General features: G+C 34.4%; 1 protein-coding gene and 1 pseudogene across 1 annotated transcript in view; both read right to left on the bottom strand.

The window, feature by feature from the left end:
• M1AP (meiosis 1 associated protein) overlaps positions 1 to 25831 on the bottom strand; it is a 59893-nt gene that overhangs the window by 25613 nt on the left and 8449 nt on the right. The window contains exons 2-3 of the mRNA XM_011358086.1: positions 17122 to 17307; positions 15640 to 15808 (exon numbers count right to left, since the gene is read on the bottom strand). Of these exons, the coding sequence (XP_011356388.1) occupies positions 15640 to 15808; positions 17122 to 17307 (355 nt within the window). The remainder of the gene's footprint in view (positions 1 to 15639; positions 15809 to 17121; positions 17308 to 25831) is intronic.
• Positions 14996 to 15114, bottom strand: LOC111738373 (annotated as a pseudogene).

Below are 25831 nucleotides of genomic sequence, written 5' to 3'. Positions count from 1 at the left end.
TATTTTGGTGGGGTAGAGGAAGGAGATAGGTCTTTAGCTTTTAACGGGTTCTCAAAAGAGCTTCATGACCCCAAAAAGGTCAACAACCACTACAGAAACTATGAAATCATGGTATCTTAGCCTCCCTAGGTCAGTTTACAATCAGTGCTGGCTACTCTCTGAATACAGAAGTAGCTCTGGGTTGTTAACAACCAGGTTAAGTAATCAAAGCAGATGGATTTTGCTCAGGAACAGCTATGCAGTCACTCAACCACTGTCCCTAAATCAGCAATGGCATGAGTATCAGCTGCAGCAGCTCACAATGTTGGGGGCAGTCCAGCTTGTCTGTCACTTGCCTCATTTGTGGCAACTGTGTAAGGGCTCCCTTTTTACCATGTCCTTGTCAGCACCAGTTGTCTCTTGTCTTCTTGATAACAGTCATTCCAACGTGAGTGAGGTGATATCTCATCGTGGATTTGATTTGCATTTCCCTGATGATTAGTGAGGTTGAGCATCTTTTCATGTGTCTGTTGGCCATTTTAATGATGTCCTCTTTGGAGAAGTGTCTGTTTACTTCTTCTGCCCATTTTTAAATTGGATTATTGAGTTGACTGAATTCTTTATGTATTTTGGATATTTACCCCTTCTCTAATATATGACTTGCAAAAATTTTCTCTCATTCTGTAGGCTGTCTTTTCATTTTGTTGATTGTTTCTTTTGCTGTACAGAAGCTTTTGAGTTTGCTGTAGTCCCATTCGTTTTTTGTTTGTTGTTGTTGTTGTTGTTTTGTGCTTTTGGTATCATGCCCAAAGAAATTATTGCCAATATTGATGAGCTTCTTCTCGACATTTTCTTCTAGGAGATTTATGGTATCAGGTCTTACGTTTAAGTCTTTGATCCATTTTGAGTTAACTTTTGTCAGTGGTGAGACAGGGGTCCAGCTTCATTGTTCTGCATGTGTTTCTCTAATTTTCCCAGCACATTTGTTGAAGAGACTATCCTTTTCCCGCTGGGTATTCTTGACTCCCTTGTCAAATATTAGTTGACCTTATATACCCCAGGTTTAATTCTAGGCTCTTTGTTCTGTTTCATACAATGGATGATTTACATCATTAGTGACAAACTAGGGAACTATGGGTCCCCCTAGCTCTGAGACAGGTCCCAACCTAATTTCAGGTGTAATATTTTAGCCCTTAGTAACCAGATAAACAAGGAAAAAAACTATTTCCAGAAAAATTACTTTGGCTGGGTGAGTAATCTTTTTAGATTTACTTTTTCTCAGGCCTGTGTGTTTCTAATAGGACAGAAGCCTGTGACTGGTAGTAGGGACTGCTCTATGGGGAAAGCAGCACCATGTCCCCACACATTTGGGATGATGAGAGCAAACCTGCATGACAAGGAGCTGTCAGTCAATCCTGCTTTGAGATATATAACTTGCCTTGCCCTGGCTGGTCCAAGCAGAAAGGAGATCATGCAGGTGCAGCAAAGAGGGTCCTGGTTAGGGAAGGATGTGTGCATACCTGTGGGCACCAGATTCAGCACCTTTTCCACCTCTGCACCCCCAGCACTGGCATAGTATCTGGCATACAACAGGAGCTCAGTAAATGCTTCACAGTACAGAATAAACTAACTCTGGCCAGCCTGCTGGTTACTTTCTCTATGACCTTAGACCAGTCACTTCATCTTCTAAGCTCAATTTCTCCATATGTAAAGTGGAAATGATAATAATACCTAGGCAAAGGGTTTGTTAGAGTATAAAATGATGACACCTAAAAACACTTTGTAGACTTTAAAGCACCATGCAACTATAAGTTTTCTAATCATGAAAGATTAGAAAACTTCCTCCCAGCTGTCTGCACATGAACATTTTAGTCATATGATTCAAGTTGTAAGAAAATATATTTTATCTATGGGTCTCAATAGTTCTATTTTCATTTTATTGAAAAAAAAATGCAGCTCATATGAAAAAGAGGTTGATTTTTTACTGACTGAGATATTTCAAAGTGTAGAGCACAGTTTGACTTAGGAAACACTTGGTTTAAAATGTATTTAAAAAGTCTTCTTTTCCTGCACAAACTAATTTGCATATTCTATAAACCAAAAAGCATTTAATGTAAATTGTAATGCAAATTTGAAAAGCTGATTGGGAAGAGGTGTTTTCATTACACTTAAATCTAGCATTAAAATCTATTGGAATGACCCTAAGAAATAGACCAAGGAGTTTTGCCTCCTTAATGCCCACGGCAGCTGAAGGAAGGATTTACTCCTAGGTGAAAACAAAAGTAGGAGGAACCAAGAAAGAATATAACACTTACTAGGGAGCCAGGTAGACTAAGGAAAAGTTTTTAAAAAACACTGAAATCAAAGAAAGCCCGAAAACATATCCTAGGCAAAACCAACAAAAATCTAGATAGACTATGTAACAAATTTGTGATCTTATACGTGTGTATGCATTTGTTGGTACTGTTTGAGGTGTAGCTTCAGGGTACGGAATTCCTAGAAGTGGGAGTGGTGAGTCAAAAGTAAGTAGTTTCGATAGATCTTGCCAAATTCCCCCTTAGAAAGGTTGTGCCCTCGTGCATTCTACCAGCAATGTATAGAAGTGAAGCCTCACCAACAGAATATGCTGTCAAACCTTTTAACTTTTGCCAATCTAATCGGTGAGAACTGATATGCCAGTGTAGTGTTAATTTTCATTTCTCTAATTATGAATGAGGTTGAGCATATTTTCATATGTTTCAGGATCATTTTAAAAAAGCTTTGAATTATCTGTTCATGTCTTTTGTCCATTTTTCTATAGGGTTTTGGTCTTTCTCCCCTCAATTTGTAAGTGTTTTTTTTATTAGAGTTATTAACCTTTTTCCCTTTGAGATATAAATTGCATATGCTTTTTCTTAGTTTTTCACTTGTGTTGTGACTTTGCTTGTGGTGCTTTTTGCCATGCTTAAGATTTTTATTTTTATATAGTTAATTTTTATGTATTTAAATCAATCAATCTTTTTTTTCATTGTACTGGATTATGAGTCATAGGTAAAAAGCCTTTCCCTATGCTGAGATTATAAAGGAATTTGCCAACGTTTTCTTTTACTACTTTTAAAATATCATTCTTTACATAGGTTCCTAGTCCATTTGGAATATTTTCTACATGGATAACCAGTTGTCCCAGCACCCTTTTGAACAAGTCCATCTTTGCCTTAGTGATTCATGATGCCACCTTTATTCTATGCAAAATTTATATTGGTATTTGTGTCTATCCCTGGCCCCTACCAATGCTTGTACTGTGCTAACTAGTACTCTTCTGCTAAGTATATGATGGGCTGATTTCAGATATAGAAGTGGCCAGATCGTCCCAAAGTTGTTGAGTGGGAGCAGTGCGAGTCATTTGTCAAGTAAAGCAGGTAGGGGTGTGTGTGTGTGTGTGTGTGAGGGGATTAGGGGATGAGGGGAATAAGAGAGAATAATGGGAGTTTAATCAAAAGAACTTCTTTTAAGTTATAATCTCCTAAAGACAGGAAGAGAAATGATGGAGAACTTGAAGTTATTGACCTGAATAGAAGATAGAAGGAAGGCAAAAAGAAAGAACCAAACTGATCAAGACTGAATAAGGGCCTTCCAGTCTGGTTAGGTACCTAACAAACTGATCTTCCTGTAAATAACAGCTATAAACTCATATTACTTGAGTGCTCTAGAGATTGAACAAAGGTAGATTTTGGAGAGGAGTTCAAACTTGGAGGAGGTGACCAGCAAGGAATGAATGCTCCATTTTTGTACCTTTGCCCTGAGGGTGGCCTTGGTTAGAGCAGTGTAGGAAAGCTACAACTTCAATAGAAAGGCCTCTGTCTTTCATTGGCATTACTAGGGGAAGGAACCTGAGGCACCTAAAGTCTCCAGAGAGTGAGGGAGAAATCTAAGAAAGGAGACATCCAGATCCAGAGAACCCTAAATCATGTCTTTAAGCTCAACTGACCCTAGGTGGGGCAAACTGAAAGTAGCTCACACTTTAAGTTTAAAGAACAGAACTAAGATTTGGGTGAGGGGCCCACTGCAAGCCATGAGAGGTTGCAGTTTGAATTTAACAAAGTTAACTGTCTGTCAAAACAAACATTTCTCAGAGTTATATAATAGAGTCCAGAGTCTCTAATGTTATGTGTACATAACAGTCAAAAAATACAATCCAAATGTTTTTGGCATACAAAGAGTCAGAAAATGTGTCCCAATCTTAAAGGAAAATACAATCAATAGATGCAAACTCCGAGATAACAAAGATGTTAGATTTATCAGGCAAAGACTTTAAAGCAGCATAATTATAATTATGCTCAATGAAGAATAGAAAATATGTTCATAATGATAGAAAAGATAGGAAATATCGAAAAAAGCAATAGAAAGTATAAAAGAGAACCAAATGGAAATGTTAGAACTGAAAAATACGATATCTGAACAAAAAAGTTCACCACATTGCCTTAGTATCAGATGGAGATGAGAGATGTGTGAATTTAAAGATAGATCAATAGAGATCATCTAATCTGAAGAAGACAAAGAAAAAAGTCTGAACAAACCAAACCAAGCCAAACCAAACCAACCAACCAAACAAAAAACCAGAGTCTTGGGGAACTGTGGAACAATTTAAAAAGGTTTAACATCTGGATAATTCAAGTCCCAGAAGGAAAGAACAGTGGTAAATGAGACAAAAAAAAAATAGTTGAAGAAATAATGGCAGAAAGTTTTCCAAATTAGGTTAAGGATATAAATTTGCAGATTCAATAAGCTCAGTGAACCCCGAACAAGAAATCCATGCTGAATCACATGATTGTAAAGCTGCTGAATAATAAACATAAAGAAAATATTCTCGAAAGCAGCCTGAAAATGATCTTTTACATACAAGGGAAAGTGATTTAAGAACTGTGACTTTTAATGAGAAACCACAGAAGGCCAGAAGACAGTGGAGCAACATCTTTAATGTGCTGAAAGAAAAAAATATCCTGTCATTTCATAATTCTATATACAATAAAAATATCCTTCAAGAGTGAAAGTGAAATATACATTTTCGTATAAATAAAAACTAAGAGAATTGTTATCACTGGAACCAGACTACAAGAAATACTAAAGTTCTTTGGGCTGAAGGAAATGATACCCAGAGGAAAGCTGGGTCCTCAGGAATTAATGAAGAGCACTGGAAATGGTCAATATAAAAGATAATTTTTCTCTTAGTTTCTTTAAAAGTCACATAACTGTTTAAAGGAATATTTATAATATTGTCATGTGGAGTTTGTAATGTAGATGTAATATACATAATAACTATAACAAAATGTCAGTGTGTGTATAGGGGATAAATGAACATACATAGTTGCAATGTTTTTGTATTTTACATGAAATGGTACTAATTCAAAGTGGGCTGTAAAATAGTTTAAGAATACATTTTAATCCCTACTTAGGTATTGTAATCCTGAGGCTTCAACATTCTATGTAAAGTGGTACTATACTGACTCTAAGTAAACTGTGAAAAGTTAAGGATGTATAGCATAATCCCTAGAAAAGTCACTAAAAAATAATGCAAGAAAATATAGCTGAACAATGAATAAATTAAAATAGAATTTTAAAAATATTTCATAATCTAAAAAAAAAGCAGGAAAGCAGGGAAAAGATGAACAAAAACCCGAGAGGACAAACAAAAAATAAAATGGTAGACCTAAATTCAACTATAGCAATACTTATGGTAAATGCAAATGGACTATCTACTCCAAATAAAAGGCAGAGATTAGCAGAATAGATAAAAATGGACTTAGTTACATGCCATCTTTGTACTTAAAGAGATATACTTTAAGTACAAAGACACAAATGGCTGAAGGTAAATTATTGGGAAAAGATGAACCAGACACACAGTAAGACCCAAAATAAATAAAAACATATGCCCATACAAAGATTTGTGTATGATTATTTGCAGCAGCTTTAGTCACGACAGCTAAAAACTGGACACAAACAACCAAAACATCCATTAACAGGTGAATGGTTAACATAATGTGGCACATTCACACAATATAATACTACTCAGCAATAAAAAGACACTAATTATTGGTATAAACAACATGGATGAATCTCAAAATCTGAATAGAAAAAGTCAGATACAAAAGAAGGATTTACTGTATGAGTCCATTTATATAAAGTGCAAACCAAAAGCAGATCAGCGGTATACATTGGGGGCCAAAGAAGGGATGGAGTATAAAGGGCAAAAAGAATCTTTTGGGGATGATGGAAATGTTCTGTATCTTGATTGTGGTGATGATTTGTGGGCATATTCAATTGCCAAAACTCAGCGAATTGTATACTTTGAATGGATTCAAATTACAGTATGTAAATTATTTCTCAATAAAGTTGGTGGGGAAAAAATTTTTTAAATCCTAATATTCAAATAACTTTATATTTTCCTTTGAATTCTAAAAAACTCTTTAATTCAATTTTTAAAAAGGGAAGGAAGATTTGCCATTTTCTGAGGCTAATGGTTTCTGTTGGTAAAATAAACAAATGTCTCTCTGTGTTAAAAATCTTTAGTAATAAATACAACAGTGGTTGTAATTTAGTCTTAACACCATAGGGAAATGACTTTAATGCAGTTATCAAAGGCGAACTCAAGGAACAGCTGTATTTTCTGGCCTATTTTCTAAGACAATGAAAGGGGGAAAAATATCTATCTTGAGTCTGAAAATTGCACTGAAGCATGAAACATAGAACAGGTCCGTCCCCTCCCGCCCCACTCCCCCACCCCCAGCTGGTGGAATCCTTTAGGAAGCAATGAATCTTTATCTTCTATGTTTGGGTTGTTAACATTTGATGTTTCCTGAGAACACATATGGATAAAATACCTTTCCAAAAGAGCTTGACATTGATCTCTGGCAAAGTCTAGGAGAAAATATTAAACAGATGGTTTGTGAGCACTTAGAATGGGAACTTGATATCCTTGTGTACAAGCTGAGAGATGTAGGCTGGTGGACAGCGTCATTAGGCTGATTTGCAACTGGCTGAAAGACTTACATACCCAACGAGTGCAGACTGTTGTCAACCTGGACCGATGCCCTCTGGATGCCAAAGTGCATTGATCACAGTGGCCATTTTAGTTTTGGCATGTTTATTACTTAGCTAGTCTTTAGAAAGCTATTATAAATTTTTTTATTATATGCAAATAAACACATGCAACATATATGTAAGCTATGAAGCATAACAACATTTGAATACTCATGAATCTTTTATTCAGCGTAAGCATGTAGAACATCACCAACACTACTAAAATATCTATATGCTTCTCCCTGATCTTCTCCAAGGGAAAACTTGCCAAACTGAATTTTTTTTATCATTCCTTTTCTTTTAAAAGTAGCTTTATTGTTTTAAACAAATACTTTATTATTTTAGTTTTGCTTGAGCTTTATAAAGAGGTATCATACTGTACATATCTTTGATTATATGCTTTTTCCTCATTATTAAGAAGATTCATCCTCATTGTTGTCTGTAGCTGTGAATATTCTGCTTTGTGAATATACCTTGCAATATTTACTCATGCCTTGTTCAATGGACATTTGAATGGTTTCTAATTTTTGGCTTTTTGAATAATGTCAGTATTTACATTCTTATACATGTCTCCACGTGCATTTTTTAAAAGTTTTTCTGGAGACATTCTCCTAGGAATGCAATTGCTAGGAATAGAATATTGTGAATGTTACTTTACAACAAAATGACAAATTGTGTACCAATTTACATCCTTTCTATCAGTGTATAAGAATTTCCATTGCTCTGTTGTTGTCAATACTATTGTGAGACATTAATTTTTTGCAACCTAGTGAGCATAAAATGGTATTATCAATGTCTTAATTTATATTTCCTTGATTACTAATGGGGGTAAGAATTTTTCTTATGTTTATTTTTCTTATGTTTATTAGATTTCCTCTTCCATGAAATGCCTGTGTAGATCTTTTATGCATTTCAAAATTAGATTGTCTTTTTTTAAAAATTGAGTTTCAGTCATTCTTTATTCCGAATACCAATTATTGATTGGTATACGAGTTCAAAATATAGTTATAATTTGTCATATCACTTTCTTTATGGTGTCTTTTAATGAACAGAAATTCTTAATTTTAAAGTAGTCATACTTATCAATCTTTTATTTTTTGGTAAGCAAACTTTGTGTCTCATGTAAGAAATCCTTCCTCTTTCTCTCTATCTCTGGTCATAAAATTTTTCTTTTAAATTTTTAAAAATTCTTTTAAGGTTTACCTTTCATATTTGTCTTAAATCCATCTAAAATATTATTAAAAATTGTATGTGATAAGGATTGAATTTCATTTTTCTCATATGGGATACTGGCAGTTCCAGTATGATTTAACGACTAGACCCGTCCTTTTCCCACTGCTCTGTTATGCCAGCTTAGCTGCACACCAAGTTTTCATATAATGTGGCTGTCTGTTTCGGGGCTCTCTAATCTGTTCTAGACTGGACGATTTGCCTATTCTTGTTTCAATACGACACTATTATAATAAGAATAGCCTTATAATCATCTTACTATCTGGTAAGGCAACCATTTAGCCTTAATATCTATCTTAGCTTTATATATATAAAATCCTATCAAAGTTTTTGGTGAACTTGACAAGCTGATCCTAATATATATATATATTTTAGGATCAGCTTGTCAAGTTCACCAAACTTTGATAGGATTTTGACTGGAATTGATAGATGAATTTGAAGAGAACTGAATTCTTATGATAATGAATGTTGTTATAAATTAACATACTCCACTTATATCTTCCTTAAGGTGCATCAATAAAGTTTTAAACATTTACCAGTAAATATTCTATGTATCTTTTAAGATTTATTTCTCAATGCTTTACTTTTTTATTACTGTAAAAGATGTTTCCTTAAAGACTAAACTTTCTATGTTTGTTTCTAAATATAGAAATGCTATTGAATTTTGTATATTGACCTTATATCCAGCCACCTTTTTAAACTCTCAGTAATTGTAATAATTTTTCTATAGAATCTTTTGATTATTAATGTAGCCAATCAAATAAGTTTCAAATAATGTTAGTTTTGTTCCCTCCTTTCTAGTCTTCATATCCTTTACTATTTCTCTTATCTAACTAGTCTAGGACAACAATGTTAAATCAAAGTGGTGATGGGGGGCATTCATGCCTTTTTCCTGATTTTCGAAGGCAATATTTTTAACATTTCACCAGTAGAAACTGTATTTATTGTAGATTTTTTTGGTAGATACACTTTGGCAAGTTAAGAAAGTTATTTTCTATCCTAAGATTACTAAGATTTTTCTCTTAAATAGTGAATGGATGTCAATTTTATCATATGTTTTTCTTATCTATTAAGAACTTTTTTTTACCTTTTAATATGTCGATGTGATAAATATTTATACATTTTTATTGCTAAATCACCTTGCATTTCTGGGATAAATCCAACTTAGTTAGTACTATATTCTCTTTTTATATATGACTGGATTATTTAAGACTGTTTTATCTGTTTTCCTGAGTGGACTGGCCTGTGATTTTCTTTTCTTACATTGTTCTTGTCTGGTTTTCTACTTGGGGAGTGTTTTCTTTTCTTTTCTTTCTTTTTTATTATTACCTTTTAATCACCAAAAAGTTTGTATAAGATTGGAGCAATATATTCCTTGAAAGTTTGATAGAACTCGACGGTAAAACCATTTAGGATTGGGTACATTATGGAAACAATTCAGATTTTTTATTTGTAAGTCGAATTTAGTATCTTTTTAAGAATTTGTCCATTTTTGTCTAAATGTCTGAATTCATAGTTTTATCTGCAGTTATGTCTCCTTTTCCCAACCTTAATGTAGTTTCTTGTATCTTTTTTCTTCTTTTTCCTTCATCGGTTTCACCAGTGGATTCTCTATTTTATGTTTTTTCAAAGAACCAACTTTTAAGTTGTTGATTATCTCTAGTGTTCTTTTCAACTGAGGCAGTATAGAGAATGGTTAAGCACGTGAGCTTTGGAGCTAGACTGGTTAGATTTGAATCCCTGTTTCATCTCTTAACTGAGAAATCTTGGGAAATTTAATTTAGACAAGGCACTATGCCTTAGTTTCTTCATCTAGATTACATGAGGGTTAAATAAGATAATATGTGGAAACTAGAACAGAAAGTATTTGAACAGTAAGTATTCAATAAAATGTTGCTCTTATTATGATCTATAAACAGATGTTAGAGTATGTGAAGAGACTGTGGCTTTTAGTTCACATATCTTTTCCTTGGTGCTCAGAACTTATTTTAGGATGAAACAAGCTAGCAGCATTATTCCTTTGATTGATGACTCTTCTATAAGGTTAACTCTGGCTACTGGAATTGGCAGGCTCTCCTAGATTTTAAATTTATGATCCATATCCAGCATTAGGGATTTGCTCTAAGGTGTAGGATTGGCTTATATGTAAAAAAGGCATAGAAAGATAAAGAAGGCATCCAGCTTCCCCTTGTGAGAGGTATACTTCTTCATATTTTCTTAGACCAACACTTCCTAGTTCTGTTTTAAGAGCAATAAAGAAACAAAATAGATAAATAATATAAAAGAAAGGCTACAAAATCTATGGAAAATTGTATAATATTATGTTATATGAAAACAAAAAATTACATACATGAATTATAACTATGTAACCTAAATACGATGTGGACAACTGAGAGACAATGTGCAAAATGAAATCAGGATAGTGGAATTATGAATAATTTTAAATCAAAACATTATTTTATGGTCATATCTTCTTTTCAATAAAAAATTACTAGAGCCTGAAATTTTCTTAGTAAAATGTCACATGTAAAAAGATACTTCTAGTACTCCTATTTTAATATCGACAGATAACATTTATTTACTGCTCACATGAGTCAGGCACTGTTCTAAGTGCTTGACATGCAAGTTCTATTTAATCTTCATAAAAACCCTCTGAGGTGGCTACTATTATTAGCCTTATTTTATAAATGAGAAAATTGTGGAATAAAGAGTTTAAGTAACTTGTTCAAGGTCACACTGTTCTTTAATAAAATATAAAAAAATCTAACTGGATGATTAAATAAATGGTGATGAATTTATACATTGGAATACTTCACAGCAATTAAAAGGAATGGGTTAGATCTCTATGTGCCAATATGGAAAAAAATGTTGGATTGTTAAAACATTTTGAAAACATAAAAATGCACAACAGTGGGTACTGTAAAGTTCCATTTTTTGTAATATTTTAATATTATCTACTCTACAGTCCCATTTTTATCAATAATAATAATATTGTTAATTACATGTGTCCATGTCCATATATGTATAGGGAAAGCAATTCGGTAGAATGTGTCCTGTATTGCCGATAGTGGTTATCTCTGGAGGGTAGAATTTTGGGTCATTTTGAACCGTCTATATTATATTTCTGCAATGTTGAAAATTGTATAATTTGTATTAAAAAAAATAATAACCAGACAAAAGCTACTACAAAGAGCGCTAGGCAAGATCTTTCAGCTAAATTTTAAAATAAAGAAAATATGAACAAGTTAGACCAAGCAGAACAGATGAAAGGACATGCCATTTACCATACAATTGGAAGAAAACATATAATAGAGTATCCAGGCTAAAAATTTATAAAAAATTCTAACTGATCTAAATGTGATTTAAAGTTAACCGTTTCATTTGAGATTGAAAAACTTTCTAAAATGTGAGTCTACCTTCTTAATTTCTAAGTTGACTTTTTCTTCTGTTTATGGATCTTTTAGAGTCTCCAAGTCATCTTTGTAATAATTAGTTCTGACTGTGCAGGGCCGCACTAAAGAAGGCAGAATTTAGACCAATCAAAGGAGACAGTCTCATAGTTACTTTTTAAACTAATCTGCAATATCGACATTTCCTTGTAACACATTTCTTCAAAAAAGTAGAGTATAGACAATTTTTATTTAATTGATGGTCATGGTTATCAGAGTTTAAAAAGTTATATGTAAATATTCAGTGTTTGAATCAATTCATGATATTCATGGGCTCTGAAGGGAAGCTATTGGTGTGTGGAGTATGTCTCTAACTATGAGTTGATGTCAGAGAGGGTGACCACGACCTCTCCCAAATCATTTGATTTTTTCCCCAGTAATTCACTTATTTATTCAACAAACATTTATTGAGAATCTACTATGTGCCAGGCAGAACAGAATATGCTGGTGATACAAAGATATATCAGACACAGTCACATCCTCAGGTAATTCACAGTCTACTCGGGACCCAGCTACTAAAAACAAACTTTGGAAATATTAAACCATTTACAGACAAAACATTTAAAAATATTAATGATAAAAATAACTAACTTTTACTGAGCACTTACTATGTAATAAGTAATTACCATACGCGATCCCATTTAATTCCCACAACTACTGCATGGGGTAGGAATTAATAAGTCAGGCCTAGACAGGCTAAGTGCCTTGCCCAAACTCACATAGCTAGTAAGTGATAAGACTTGGATTTAGACTCAGGCAACCTAATTCCAGAGGACGCATCCTTCTGAGAATGAGAGACACTTCTGTTGCTAGCCTCTTGATAAGGACACCAAGGTGAAGCAAAACATTAACAGAATAAAGAAATTAATTATGAAGAAAGTACAGGCAAAGTAGGAAGATTTCAAGCCATGAATCATACATATACTTAACCCACAAAGAGGATTACAGCAATTTATGGGATGATGTATTATTTATAAGCAAATAGGAAGTTACTGGAAGAATCATCAGCAGGGAAACAAGGTAGAAAGCTGCTTTCCTGCATTTAAAAGCTCTTCTATACAGTTCTAGCCACTAACAATTCTAAATAAAGGCATCAGGCGGCCTCAGAGTACTCCGAGCTCTGTGCCATTAGAGATACAGTAAGTTCTTTCTGAGTACCGTCACTGAAGGGAGAAAAGGGCACAGTGCATGTCTGATCTGCCCATGGCCAAAGAGAAAGAAAAAGAGCTTCTCATTCACAGATTCAGTTTGAGAATCCACTGGGAAGGACTCTGATTGGTGGCCTAGGGAACTACAATTGCTTCATCTGGGTCATGGCCCACTCTGTGACCAGGAAGGTAGAGGTGTTACTAGAGACAGGGGATGCAGGGGATGCTGCGAAGACCAAGGACAGCCTCTACAGGTATTACTGCCATCAGTTCATTCAACAGATATCTGCTGATAACCTAGGATATGCCACACTGGGACACAGAAGTGAGTAAGACAAATTTCTAATCCTAAGGTACTTACAGATTAATACAGAGAGAAAAGACATTAAATAGCATATGATTTAGATGAAAAGAAAAAATTACCATACAATAAAGCAATGATGAACAATTGTACATGGTTTATAATTAAGTGCTAAATTGTGCGGTGCAGACCACAAGTGATGTGGTTGTCTTAAAGAAAAGGAAATCAATACAGTAGTCACAAACATGAATTAAGCCTTAAAGGAGGGAGGATTTGGCTGGAAGAAGATAGGGGAAGAAATTCAGAGGAAAAGGCTATTATGAGTGGAGGGATGGAGAGAAAGGACAATCAGTGAGAAGACTGACTTGAGAAAAGCAGTGTGCACAGTAGGTGAGAGCTCATAAACCACACAGCTAAGGCTGGTTACCCTCTGTCCCTGACCAGAATAATCTCAGTGGCCTCATGATGCTGGAAGGATCCACTTGTGTCAGAATTTGATAGGAAACACACCCTTAATCAGAGGCTGAAGGGCAGAGTGAGGTTATCCACGGGGGACTAGGAGGAGATCAAAGGTATTAGAACAGCGGACACCTTCCTGTGTGCATAATCTTGGAGAAGGCCAGCACAGCCACAAGGCCTGCTGGAGGGCAAACCATAACTTGAGTGCCGTATAGATTAAAATCAGTTAAAAACCTCTCAAATGCCATAATTTGGGAATCTCTACCTGACTTCCTGACTAAAATCTTTTTCTAAATTTCCAATACCTTAGAATGAAATGCTATGTCTTAGTATGGATTTAGGAAATATATGGCCCTTGATCTAACACTTGCCTACCTTTATGGCCTCACTCCCACCTCTGCCTGATAAGGCTCTCGTCATAGGGAAACATGGGCACTTCTCTGAAAGTTGGTTCATCTTGCCTTCTCATGCCCCTGGGTCTCCTGTTTGAGTGCCCTTTTTCTCTTCTCTGCTTAGCTAATTCCTACTTGTCATTTAAAACTCAGTTTGATGATTTTTTTTCCTCTAGGAAGTGTAGAATTATTGGTGATTATGGGTGATTTATGTAAGATTTATCGGCAGGGACCTGGATGCCAGTGGTTGCTGGGTGGGGGTCATTACGTTGAGGACAACAAAGCTGGGAAGCTGATGACTGAGAACCCATTTTGGGGAGATGAGAAAGATGCAGGAGACAGGGAGTATGTGAGCCAAGACTCTAATCTTTTGGCACATACTCCATTGTTTCATAAAACTTCACTTATAAAACACAGATTCAAAGATAAAAATTATTAAGAATTTCAAGACAGCAAAACTCAAGAGCAGAGCCCTGTGTGACTGCACTGATCATAAGCCCATGAAGCCAGCTGCACATACATGTCTGTTCATACAGCACTGGTTATAAGAGCAAAATGTAAAAAACCAAATTGTTCATTAATAAGCAATGAAACAAACTATGGTCCTACTACACAGTAAAAAAAATCATGTAGCCAGTAAAAAATAAGAGACAGATACTAGCATAGATAGCTGGCCAAAACATTAAGAAGGTTATAGAATATTATGTACGCATTGATTAAAGTAGTAAATATAGTCGGCCCTCTCTACCTGTGGGTTCTACATCTGTGAAATCAGCCAACTGTGGATTCAGCCAACTGTGGACTGAAAATATTTGCAAAAAGATGTTGTTGCTGACATGTACTATGTAGTTAGGCCCACGATGATTGCGTCTGTCCTGAACATGTACAGACTTTTTTTTTGGTCATTATTCCCTTAACAATACAGTATAACAACTATTTACATAGCATTTACCTTGTATTGCTTTTTTTTTTTTTTTTAAATGCCTACAGCACCCAGTCTTCCCAGGTGGTCTCCCATCCAAGTACTAATCAGGCCTGACCCTGCTTAGCTTCCAAGATCAGATGAGATCAGGCGTGTTCAGGGTGGCATGGTCATAGACTCCTTGTATTAGGTTTTATAAGTAATCTAGAGATGATGTAAATTTTACTGGAGAATGTATGTAAGTTATATGCAAAAACGACATCATTTTATATGAGGGACTTAGAGCATCCTTGGATCTGGGTATCACAGAGGTCCTGGAACCAGTCCCCTACAGATACAGAGGGACGTGTGTGTGTGTGTGTGTGTGTGTGTGTGTGTGTGTGTGTGTGTGAATGTCTACATAAAGGAACATTGGGAAGGATACTCAAATCCCCAAATCTCTTAAAAAATGATTAGAGGAGGAAGAAATTTTCTTATACCTGTAATATTTCAGGTCTTACATTAACATATAGTTTTTTAAATTAAAAATATGGTTAAAAAATTCAACTCTAACACCTAGAAACCTGTCTGAACCACAGTGAAATATGTTGGCTTCATTTCATTTCAGAACATAAAAAGACCATGGAAAATAATCTTCCTGACTTGTGAAAAACACTACTCATTAAAATTCTTACCATTTTTAACCTTTTCATTTAATTCTTACCTTCACTGCTGGGCTCTTCAACAGGGGATGCTGAGTCCATACACTCTAGGACTCCCTTTGTGATCTCAACCACCTGAAGCCTCCTGACCGTGCTAAGGTCTGTATCTTTCAATCCTTCCTCTAATTGTTTGATCACCTCTTTTCCAGCATGGGAAGTCAGAACAGTAATCTGGAAATAAATCCAAGAATCAATGTGTCTACCTTCTCTGGTGTATACAGTGAGGACTATAACAGATTAGAAGTAGAGGAGAAGTACAGGAGAAGTCTGTGGAAGTGGCTGGCTACTGTCTTTAGGACAAAGAAGAGGGTTTAATTATAACTTAAAAATCAAATTTCATTTAACAGATTCTTTTGGGAGAGCCCTGGTGGAAGTGATCATCACAAGGTCCTTCCAAACAGGCTAAGTCTACCGCAGAAAGTGACCTGTAAGAAGCCATCCCCGTGTTTTAATTTTTTAAGATTGCTCGGAGCTCTGGTAGTATCTGTTCTGCTTAAAAAATGCTTTGATTTTACGAGGAAATAAAGGAAACAGGATCCTTAAATTCTACTCACTAAATGTGTTCTGAATATCCAAAAGCCTATATACTCCTTTCTCATGGTGATGCTTCCACGTAGATTTCTTTCCTTACTCTTCCTGGATTCAGTTAAACTGTTTTTGTTGTTGTTGTTGTTGTTCTCTTAACTCTAAAATGTACTCACTCTTGAACAGTATATCTGACCTGAAGGAATACTGAGGTGTTTGTATATAACTTAAATATTTTATTCCACCTGAATGAATATACTCTATGTTTTTATTAGCAGTTTTGTCTTGAATTTGAAACTCTGGGATGCAATTCTTTTTTGTACTTAGACATTTTTGATGGATGAAGAGGGATGAAGATGAAAGTACAGTATTTTTTAAATACTGTTTTTAAAAATCTGTCTGATGCCTGAGGTTACCAGAGACTGAAAGTGTTTTAACTCACACCCACACACTCAATGGAGTATGCAGTCATGACTTATTACATTTTTAAGATTATCTCCAGAATTTTAGAAATTTTCACTCTTGCACATTTGCTAATCCTAAGAAAATTTACTCAATTTGATGCCAAGATTTGATTAAGAACAACTGTAAATTTTAAGCGTACCCAGAAAATATAAATATAGAACCAATGTAGGCAGTTTACTAATTGCTTTACAAGTCCCCCAAATCGAAAAGCAGATGGCATATTCAGATTTTATTTTGATTTCAGTTTTCCCTTATAATTCACTTTAGTCCACATTTTTAGCACTCCTCTCTATGCTTAGCTGTGTACTAAAATTTGCACAAGTTATAGGAAAAAGGGAACATGTCTCCTACCTGCAAGGAGCTGAAAATCTAGCCTTGAAATTTATGTTCAATGTGTATGAAACAGAGAACAGTATAAGGATGATAAATAATGAAGCATCTAGATGGACTGCAATGGGAAGGTGGCTTACACCGCTAAGGTCAGCATCTCTTACCTCCAGGGAAGTGTAACTCAGAACTGTGCCTGTGGTCATATGTCTGCTGTACTGTTTGAACTGCTGGAGCCCATCTTCTACTGCCAGTTGCAGAGAAGTGCCTTGTGGTCTGAAACAACCTTCTCTTGGTAACATGCGGAGTTCTGAGATGCAGGCCTGCAGCCTAGCAAAGTTCCCTTTCACTTGCTGCAGAGAAAAATGAACCGAGGATACAAATCTTTAGTGACCCAGGTTTCAGATTAATTGGTAGTCTAACATCATTATCATTCATTCCTTAGGAGTCCCTTCTCTTCCTGAACATCTGTTTATGTGACCAACATTAACTGAATGCATACTGTGTTCTAGGCACTGCACTCAAGTCTTCCCTACATCAGAAGGAAGAAAACTTGCAGCCACAGGCCTTTGATTATGTGGAGTTACCAGAGATAGGAAAGCAAGTGTTTTAACTCATTCACTCACCCAAAGGAAGGTCCAGCTGTGACTGCTTAGTTTTACTTTGGAGTGGCCTGTAAACTGGAGGACTAGCAGGGTCACTCTTAAACATGTCTTCATTTCTCAGTCAGTCTAAGCACCAAGAGTTTCTCTATTCAAGAGTGATGTCATCCCAGAAATGAGGATGCCTATGTGGTTGATCATTTCGGAACTGGTAAGGTCCTACATAACCTGCTCCTCAGGATCACTTCAGTAAATAAGAGATGCTTGGTTTCGTCTGCAGTCAGCTCAAGGGGCAACAAATAAACTTCTTGGTTCTCCTTACCTTCCTTCTTAAAAACTTGCTATCAAGAAGTAATCTAATATAATCTGAGTCTAAATTAACGTCACGTCTCCTAAAAATATATACATTTTAATAAATGTGGAATGAAAATTTATGACACTATTTGAAGAAATTCCAAGCATCAATATCAGGTGTGGGTGGGTGGGAAGGAGTTATATTTTGGAAACCTTCCTCACCAAAGAGTGAATGAAAGTGAGCAATATTTGCAAATGTACATAAAATTCATAAGCATAAGTTACAATACTGCCAGGTACAAAGACTGCTTAAGTCAACACTGCTCGACTCACTTCCACAGCTACTTACTTTGCTTACATGCTCCTCTCCCTAAGTTTCTGGGAACAACACAAGAAATAGGATATAATTCTAACACAAAGAGAACTTGCAATCTAGATAGAAAACTAAAGATCCTACTCAAGAAAGAAATGAGAACAAATGAGATCACAGGTAGAGACTCGCAGCCTTTGAGTATTTCTTCTCATGTACCCCTAAAAGAATCTGAAGAATAATATACTCCTTTATATATTTTTAAGTTGACATCTAGATTTTAAAATTCTGAGTGTAAGTAGTTGCTAAGGATATAACTTCCAGTATATTTTAAATATCAATATTTTAAAATAAAACTATAACATCAACCTTCAGAACATAATCCAATAGAATCTAAACACCAGAGAGATTTGATATTCACTATTAGTCAATTAAAAAGTACATGAGCAAGCTCTTTTTTTCTTTTCAATAGATATTTATATTATTCCTTTTTCTCCTTGAACTCATATTTCCATTTCACTTTTCCCACACAGTTTTATCATAATATAATATAATTTTTTTGGTTGGCAATCTTTTATTGATCATCCTATCATACTTCTCTGCATCAAAAATATTTACATATTATAAGATTTTTAAAATTTCCTATAACCATAGGCTCTAAGGGATAATCTGAGTTATTAGAATTACTATTCATATACGATTAATCAAAACAGCATATATCATTGATTTTAATAAATAACTATTGGCATTAAGCAGAAACTTTAATTGGAAATGCATTTCTTATTAGAATGGACACGCTGGGTTCTTTTTTCAATTAGTTCAGGTGTGTGTGAATAAATAAATTACATACCACTTGAATGACAGGGCATTTGGTATTAATTCTATTCTTATATTCTATTGTTATAATGCTGAGAAATCTTGTCTTCCTAAATATAAGATGCAATGTCAATCAAATTGTCAAATTCCTCTGAGTTATATGCCAAAAGTCATACATATATCTACCAATAAAAATTATTTTAGTGATCTATCAGCTGCCATTCAATTTGGTCTTGCTCCAATTTTGTGAAAATTGGAAACCACCTGGTTGCAAAAGACTTTTAACCCAGAGTCATAAATCATTGACTTTCTCACACTGATAACCAACATTTTGAATTATTCCTTTGTTTGGTGCCTCCGGAAGTTTTAAAACTACATGGGAATCCATCACAGTAAGATTCATAATAGGCAAAAGATATGTACCTCTCATCTCTTCCTTTTTACTTTGGATTTTATTTGTGAAGTGAAACAAGGGTAATTGTGAAAGAGATGGTGGGAATGGAGAAGCAGCCTGACACCCTCATCACAGGTATAGTTAGAGAAGTTTTAGAAAAAAATACTAATGGAAATTCAGGATCTGTATATCAATTTAAAATTATCTATTTCTGTTTACTCTGGGGAGTCCTCTTGTGGCCCTATAATATATATATCCCAGTTTGAAGAGACTGTCATAGATTATGGATGCTTTAGGAGTTTAGAAAAAGAAAGGTAAGTGTTGTTGGAAAGCAGGTGAGATTGAGCTGAGAATTGAAAGGGTAAGATTTGTGAACAAAATACAGTATTTTCTGTGTGTATGTGTGTGGGGGGGATGCAGTAGAGAGGCAGAAAGTTCAATACAAGCAATGGTATGGAGGATGAGAGTGAATATTATGTGCCAGAGAGAATGAAAAAATGTGCCTGACAAGAGTAGAAGAGCTTGTTAAGAAGTAGTGGGCATTTTAGTTAAAGAAGTACTAGGTCTTAGCTCAGGCTTTTGATCCAAACAGACTCGAGTTCCAAACACGGCTCTCCCTCTTATTGGCTGTGAGTCTTTAAGCTTAAATTCCCTCAGCTAGGAATTGGGGACAATGATGATACTGATCTTAAAGAGTAAGTATTAAATGAGTTAATTTATCACACAGTATGTACTCAGTGTTAGCTGTAGTTATTATTTTTATCACTATGAAACCCTGGAAGCACTTAAGACATTGCTGATTAAACAGAAGGGATTTGTACTGACTTAATGACTCTGTTCTACAATTGACAAAATAAGTAAAAAAAAAAAAAAAAGAATTATACTATGTAAATGACATAGACCCATCATTCACTTATTCATTTAAAAAATATTTATTATCAGGTACTTATGATGTACTAGGTACCTTAAAAAAGACATAATTCCTGATTTTCACTACCAAAATATGAGATAAGTAGCTTCAGAATACAAAGAGCTACAATAGAATGACATTTTCCAAAGTATGTTGATTGATTGTTGTCTATCTCACTAGAATACAAACTCCATTAAAGAGGAATCTGAACTGTCTCTTTATTACAATGTATGCAGGGCCTAATACTGACTGAAACACAGCTGGTATTAAACAAATTAATTTTGAATAAATGGATGCATATATAATAAATTTCAGAGGGATCAAAAATATAAGTTAGAAAAGAAAACCTGTACATAGCTTCCAAATTTTTTTGTGATTTTTTTCTTCTCTCATTTTTTTCTTGTGAGTTTTTAGTGTGGTGGAAGAGATTCTAGTTGTCCCTCAACATTTATCTTCTTCCTCAAGTACCAAAACTGTCAGTTTTTACATAGGCACTATGCTTATCTGTAATAATGACTATATTTCCCAGTGTCTCATACACCTAGGAGTTTGAATATGGTTAGGTTCTGGCCAATGGTAAGCAGCGACAGGAGCCACTTTGCTAAATGGCTTTAAAGTGTGTTGGGAGTTCCTTTGCTCTCCTTTTCCTCTCTTGCTTGCTAGACTACAGGCATAAGAGTGGCCAGCTTGGACCACAAGATAGCCAAATGAGAGCACTATTAGTCCAACAACTCACTGTAGATCATATGTGATTTAAATAATTTCTTTGTTCTCATAAAAAGATAAAAGAATTGGTTAGACCTTTGCAGTAAGGAAATTCTTCTAAAACTGTTTTGAGAGATTAATCACTTTGGTCAGATTTATTTATATTAAGGGCACAATGGATATAAAGGAATTCTAATATTTTTATTATGATTCCTCTGTTATAATTCCTTACAAAAAGTTCAGGCTTATCTGTTTATACTCAGAAATTAAAAATAAGGAGTTATATTGAGGTGTTCATTTTGGGCAAGATTCCTACCTGCTATCTCTCTTCACTTATGTTTTGAACTAACTCTGTATGTGTCAGACACTTATATAGGTCAGAGACAATGAATTTAAGGTAACATTTTTCCTTAAACAAAGATTGAGTTGTTCTATACACAGGTAATGTTCCAGTGATTTTCTTGAGCTTTTAACCAGGGTTGACTTGTTATTTTGGAAAAAAATTTTGGCTTGCAATTTTTCCTGAGTTGCCGGTCAGTGGTTTTTACTCTAGAATGGTCTGCCTCTCCTAATAGAGTAATTAAAGGATCTAGGGATTCATCTAGTCAAAGGTACTGAGGAGTGCCAGATGCATATAACATAGTCACTTGAGGAGGGAAAAAAATGCTTTTACCTTTGTTTGGGACATGAGCACAATTCTCAAAAAGCCTTTTAGGCTGGATATCTTCCATTTGCCCTTCCAGTTCACTCTCTGCTTTTCTCTACTCCTATTCTGTGACAGAAGATAGATATCACAGCCAAATGTGGTTATGGGACAGACATGTGCAAGGAAAATGGCACTATAGAGGAACATATCTGCCACATGGCCATAAATATCACTATCACTTCCACTTTGCCCTCAGAATACTTATAAGATATATAATCACTGGATTATATACAGTGAGAGTTATACATTTTGACAATCCATTCACCAGTTTACAGACATTCTGATTGTTTCCCGTTTGGTGCTATTATGAATAATGTTACCATGAACATTCATCTAATAGTGCATCTATTTGTGTGAGTGGATTTTTTCATTTCTGTTGGGTACATTCCTGGGGGTGGAATTGTTGGGTTATATAGAAGGTATATATTTAAATTTTTAAGAAATTTACAAACTATTTTCCAAAGTGGTTTTATCAGTTTACCTTCCTCTCAGAAAGGAACGAGGGTTATAGTTTCTCCACATTCTCACCAACACTTGGTATTGCCTGTCAGTATTGTCTGTCTTCTTAATTGTAGCATTCTAGTGAGTGTGTAATGTCACCTTTTTCTTTAACTTTTTATCTTGAAATAATTACAGATTCATAGAAATTTGCAAAAATTATACATAGAGGACCCGTGTATCCTTCACCTAATTTCTTCCAATGGTTACATCTTATATAACTATAGCACAATTTCAAAACCAAGAAATTGACCTTGGTTCAATATATGCATAGAGTTCTATATCATATTATCACATCTGTAGATTCATATAACCATCACCTCAATCAAGATACAGAATTATTCCATTACCACAAAGATGTCCCTCGTGGTACCCTTTTATCGTCATCTCTACCCTGAACCATTCCTAACCCTTGGCAACCATTAATCTGTTCTTATAATTTTGTCATTTGAAAGTGTTATGCAAATAGAATCAGAGTGCTTGAAAAGAATGTAACCATAACAGATTGGCTTTTTTGTCCACTAAGCATAATGCTTGAGATCCATCCATATTGTGTGTCAATAGTTCATTTCTTTTTATTGCAGAGGAGTATTCTATGGTATGGATATACTAGTTTGTTGAATCATTAACCTATTAAAAAAAATTCTAGCACTATGTTGAATAAGAGTGGTGAGCACAGACATCTTTGCCTCATTTCTAATCTTAGGGGTAAATTCAGTCTTTTATCTATTAAATATAATGTTAGCTGTAGGATGTTGAACTTTGTCAAATGCTTATTCTGCCTCATTTGATATGATCATGTGATTTTCTCCTTTGGCCTTTTAATATGATGAATTACTTTAATGATTTTCAAATTTTGAACCAATCCTGTATCCTTGAAATAAACCTCACTTGGCCATGGCATAAATTCTTCTTGAATATTGTAAATCATATTTGTTAATATTATATTAAGATTCTTTTTTCTTTGCATCTATATTCATGATGAATATTGGTCTTTAGTTTTCTTTTCTTTTTTTGTACTCTGTCTATTTTTGGTATTAGGGTAATGCCTGGCCTCAAAAAATGAGTAAGAGTTCCCTTCCCTTATATTTTCTGTAAAAGACTGTATAAAATTCATTCTTTAAACATTTGGTAGAATTCTCAAGGAAAACCATATGGGCCTAGAAATTTTTTTCAGGAGTTTTAAAATTATGAAGTCAAGTTTTTCATAGTTATAGGGCTATTTAAATTATTTCATATTAGATTATTGTAGTTTGTGCTCTTCAAAGAATTGGTCCATTTCATCTAAGTGTTCAGATTTATGCATGTAATCTTGTTCACAGTATTCTTATCTTTTGGAAGTCTCCTGGGTCTGTAATAATACTCCCTGTTTCATTCCTAATGTTGGTAAGTTATATATTTTCTATTTTTCTTTGTCTTGCTGGAGGTATGTCAACTTTATTGATTATTTTAAAGATTAGCTTTTTGTTTCACTAATTTTCTGTTTTTCTGTTCTCAATTTCATTGATATATGCTCTTTATTAATTTCTACCTTCTGTCTGCTTTGGGCTTATTTTACTCTTACCTTTCTAGTTTCTGGAGGTTGGGAGCTTAGATTATTGACTTGAGACTTTCTCTATTTTAATGTAAACATTTAGTGATATAAATATCCTTGTCAGTACTGCTTTAGCTGTATCCCACACATTTTGACATGTTGTATTTTGTCATTAAATTCAATGTATTTTAAAAATTTATTTTAACATTTGTTCGTTGACCCATGAATTATTTAGAAATGTGTTGTTTAGTGTCCAAGTGTTCATAAATTTTCCTGCTATCGATTTCTAATTCGATTCCATTGCAGTCAGAGAACATTCTGTGTATGACTTCAACTCTTTCAAATTAGTTGAAGTTTCTTTTATGGCCCAGGATATAGTCTATTTTGATAAATATTCTGCGAGTGCTTGAAAAGAATGTGTATTCTCCTGTTGTTGGGTAGATTATTCTATAAATGTTGATTAGTTCCTGTTGGCTAATATTTCTCTATATCTTTGTTGAGTTTCTCTCTAGTTATTCTATCGATCATGAAAAAAAAGGTATTGAAGTCTCCAACTAAAATTCTGGATTTGTCTATTTCTTTCAGTTTTATCAGTTTTTGCTTCACATATTTCACAGCTCTGTTGGTTGGTGGGTATGCATTTAGAATTGCTATATTTTGTTGTTGGATTGACTCTTTTATCTTTATCTAATATCCCTCTCTGTACTCGATATTTTTTGCTCTGAAGTCTACTTTATTTGATATATTAATGCAGCCAATTCTGCTTTGTTTTGATTAATATTATGGTATATCTTTTTTCATTCAACCTACTTTTATTGTATTTGAAGTTAGTTTCTTCTAGGATTTGGTTGGGTCATCCCACCTCCCACCCCGCCCCACTCTGCAATCTCTTTCTTTTAATTGGTGTATTGAGACCATTTACATTTAAGGTATTTATTGGTATGTTACTCTGCCAATTTCTTTGTGGTTTTATGTTTGTTCCCTCAGTTTTTTTGTTTCTGTTTTCTTTTACCTATCTCCCTGTAGTTTACTTAAATATTATTTTTAGAATTTCATTTAAATTTATATATAGTGTTTCTGAGTCTATCTCTTTGTATGATTTTTAAGTGATACATACATTCTTATAGTCTACTGGTGTCGACATGTTACCAGTTTGAATGTGTAGAAACCTTTATGTTCTTTAAGTCTCTTTACTCACTCCTGTTTATACTGTAATTATCTTAATATTTCCTCTATATCAACAATCACATCAGACAATGTTATAATTTTTGTGTCAACTGTCAAATATGATTTAGAAAACTCACTAGAAAGTCTATTATATTTATCCATATTTTCTTTCCCTGTTCTTTCTTCCTTCTAGATATTCCGAAATTTGTTATTTTATAGTTTCCTTTCTGTTTCAAAAACTTTCTTTAACCATTCTATTAAGGTAGGTCTGCTGGTGACAAATTCTCTTAGTTTTCCTTCATCTGAGAATATTTTTATTTCTGATTCATTCCTTAAAGATATTTTCACTAAATACAGAGTTCTGGGTTAACACTCTTTTACTTTCAGCACTTGAAAAATGAGACACTTTTTCTGGCCTCCTCTGGTTTCTAATTTAAAAAAATCTATTATTACTTGATTTTTTTACCTTATAGGTAAGGTGACAGTGCTCTGCTTTCAAGAATTTATCTTTAGTTTTTAGAACTTTGATTATGATGTGCCTTAGAACAGATTTCTTTGCATTTATCTTGTTTGGGGCTCACCAGCCTCTTGTTATTTAGATTTACAGCTCTTGCCAAATTAGGGAAAATTTTAGTGATTAGTTCTTTGAATATTTTTTCAGCCTTATCTTCCTTCCCTGTTCCTCCTGGACTCTGATGACATAAATGTTGGATTTTTGTTATGGTTTCACAGGTCTCTACAGTTTTGTTCATTTTTTAAAAGTTTATTTTCTCTCTTACTCAGATTTGGTAATTTCTATTCTATCTTCGAGTTCACTGATTCTTTCTTCTGACCTCTGCATTCTGATGTTGAGCCTATCCACTGAAGATTTTTGCTTTTCAAAGTCCAGTTATTGTATTCTTCAGGTTTAAAATTTCTATTTGGTTCTTCTCTATAATTCT

The sequence above is a fragment of the Pteropus vampyrus genome, unplaced genomic scaffold (assembly GCF_000151845.1).
Source record: "Pteropus vampyrus isolate Shadow unplaced genomic scaffold, Pvam_2.0 Scaffold37, whole genome shotgun sequence".
NCBI classification, from domain to species: Eukaryota; Metazoa; Chordata; class Mammalia; order Chiroptera; family Pteropodidae; genus Pteropus; species Pteropus vampyrus.
The sequence above is the reverse complement of the archived record's forward strand: the minus strand, read 5'-3'. Positions and strand labels throughout refer to the sequence as shown.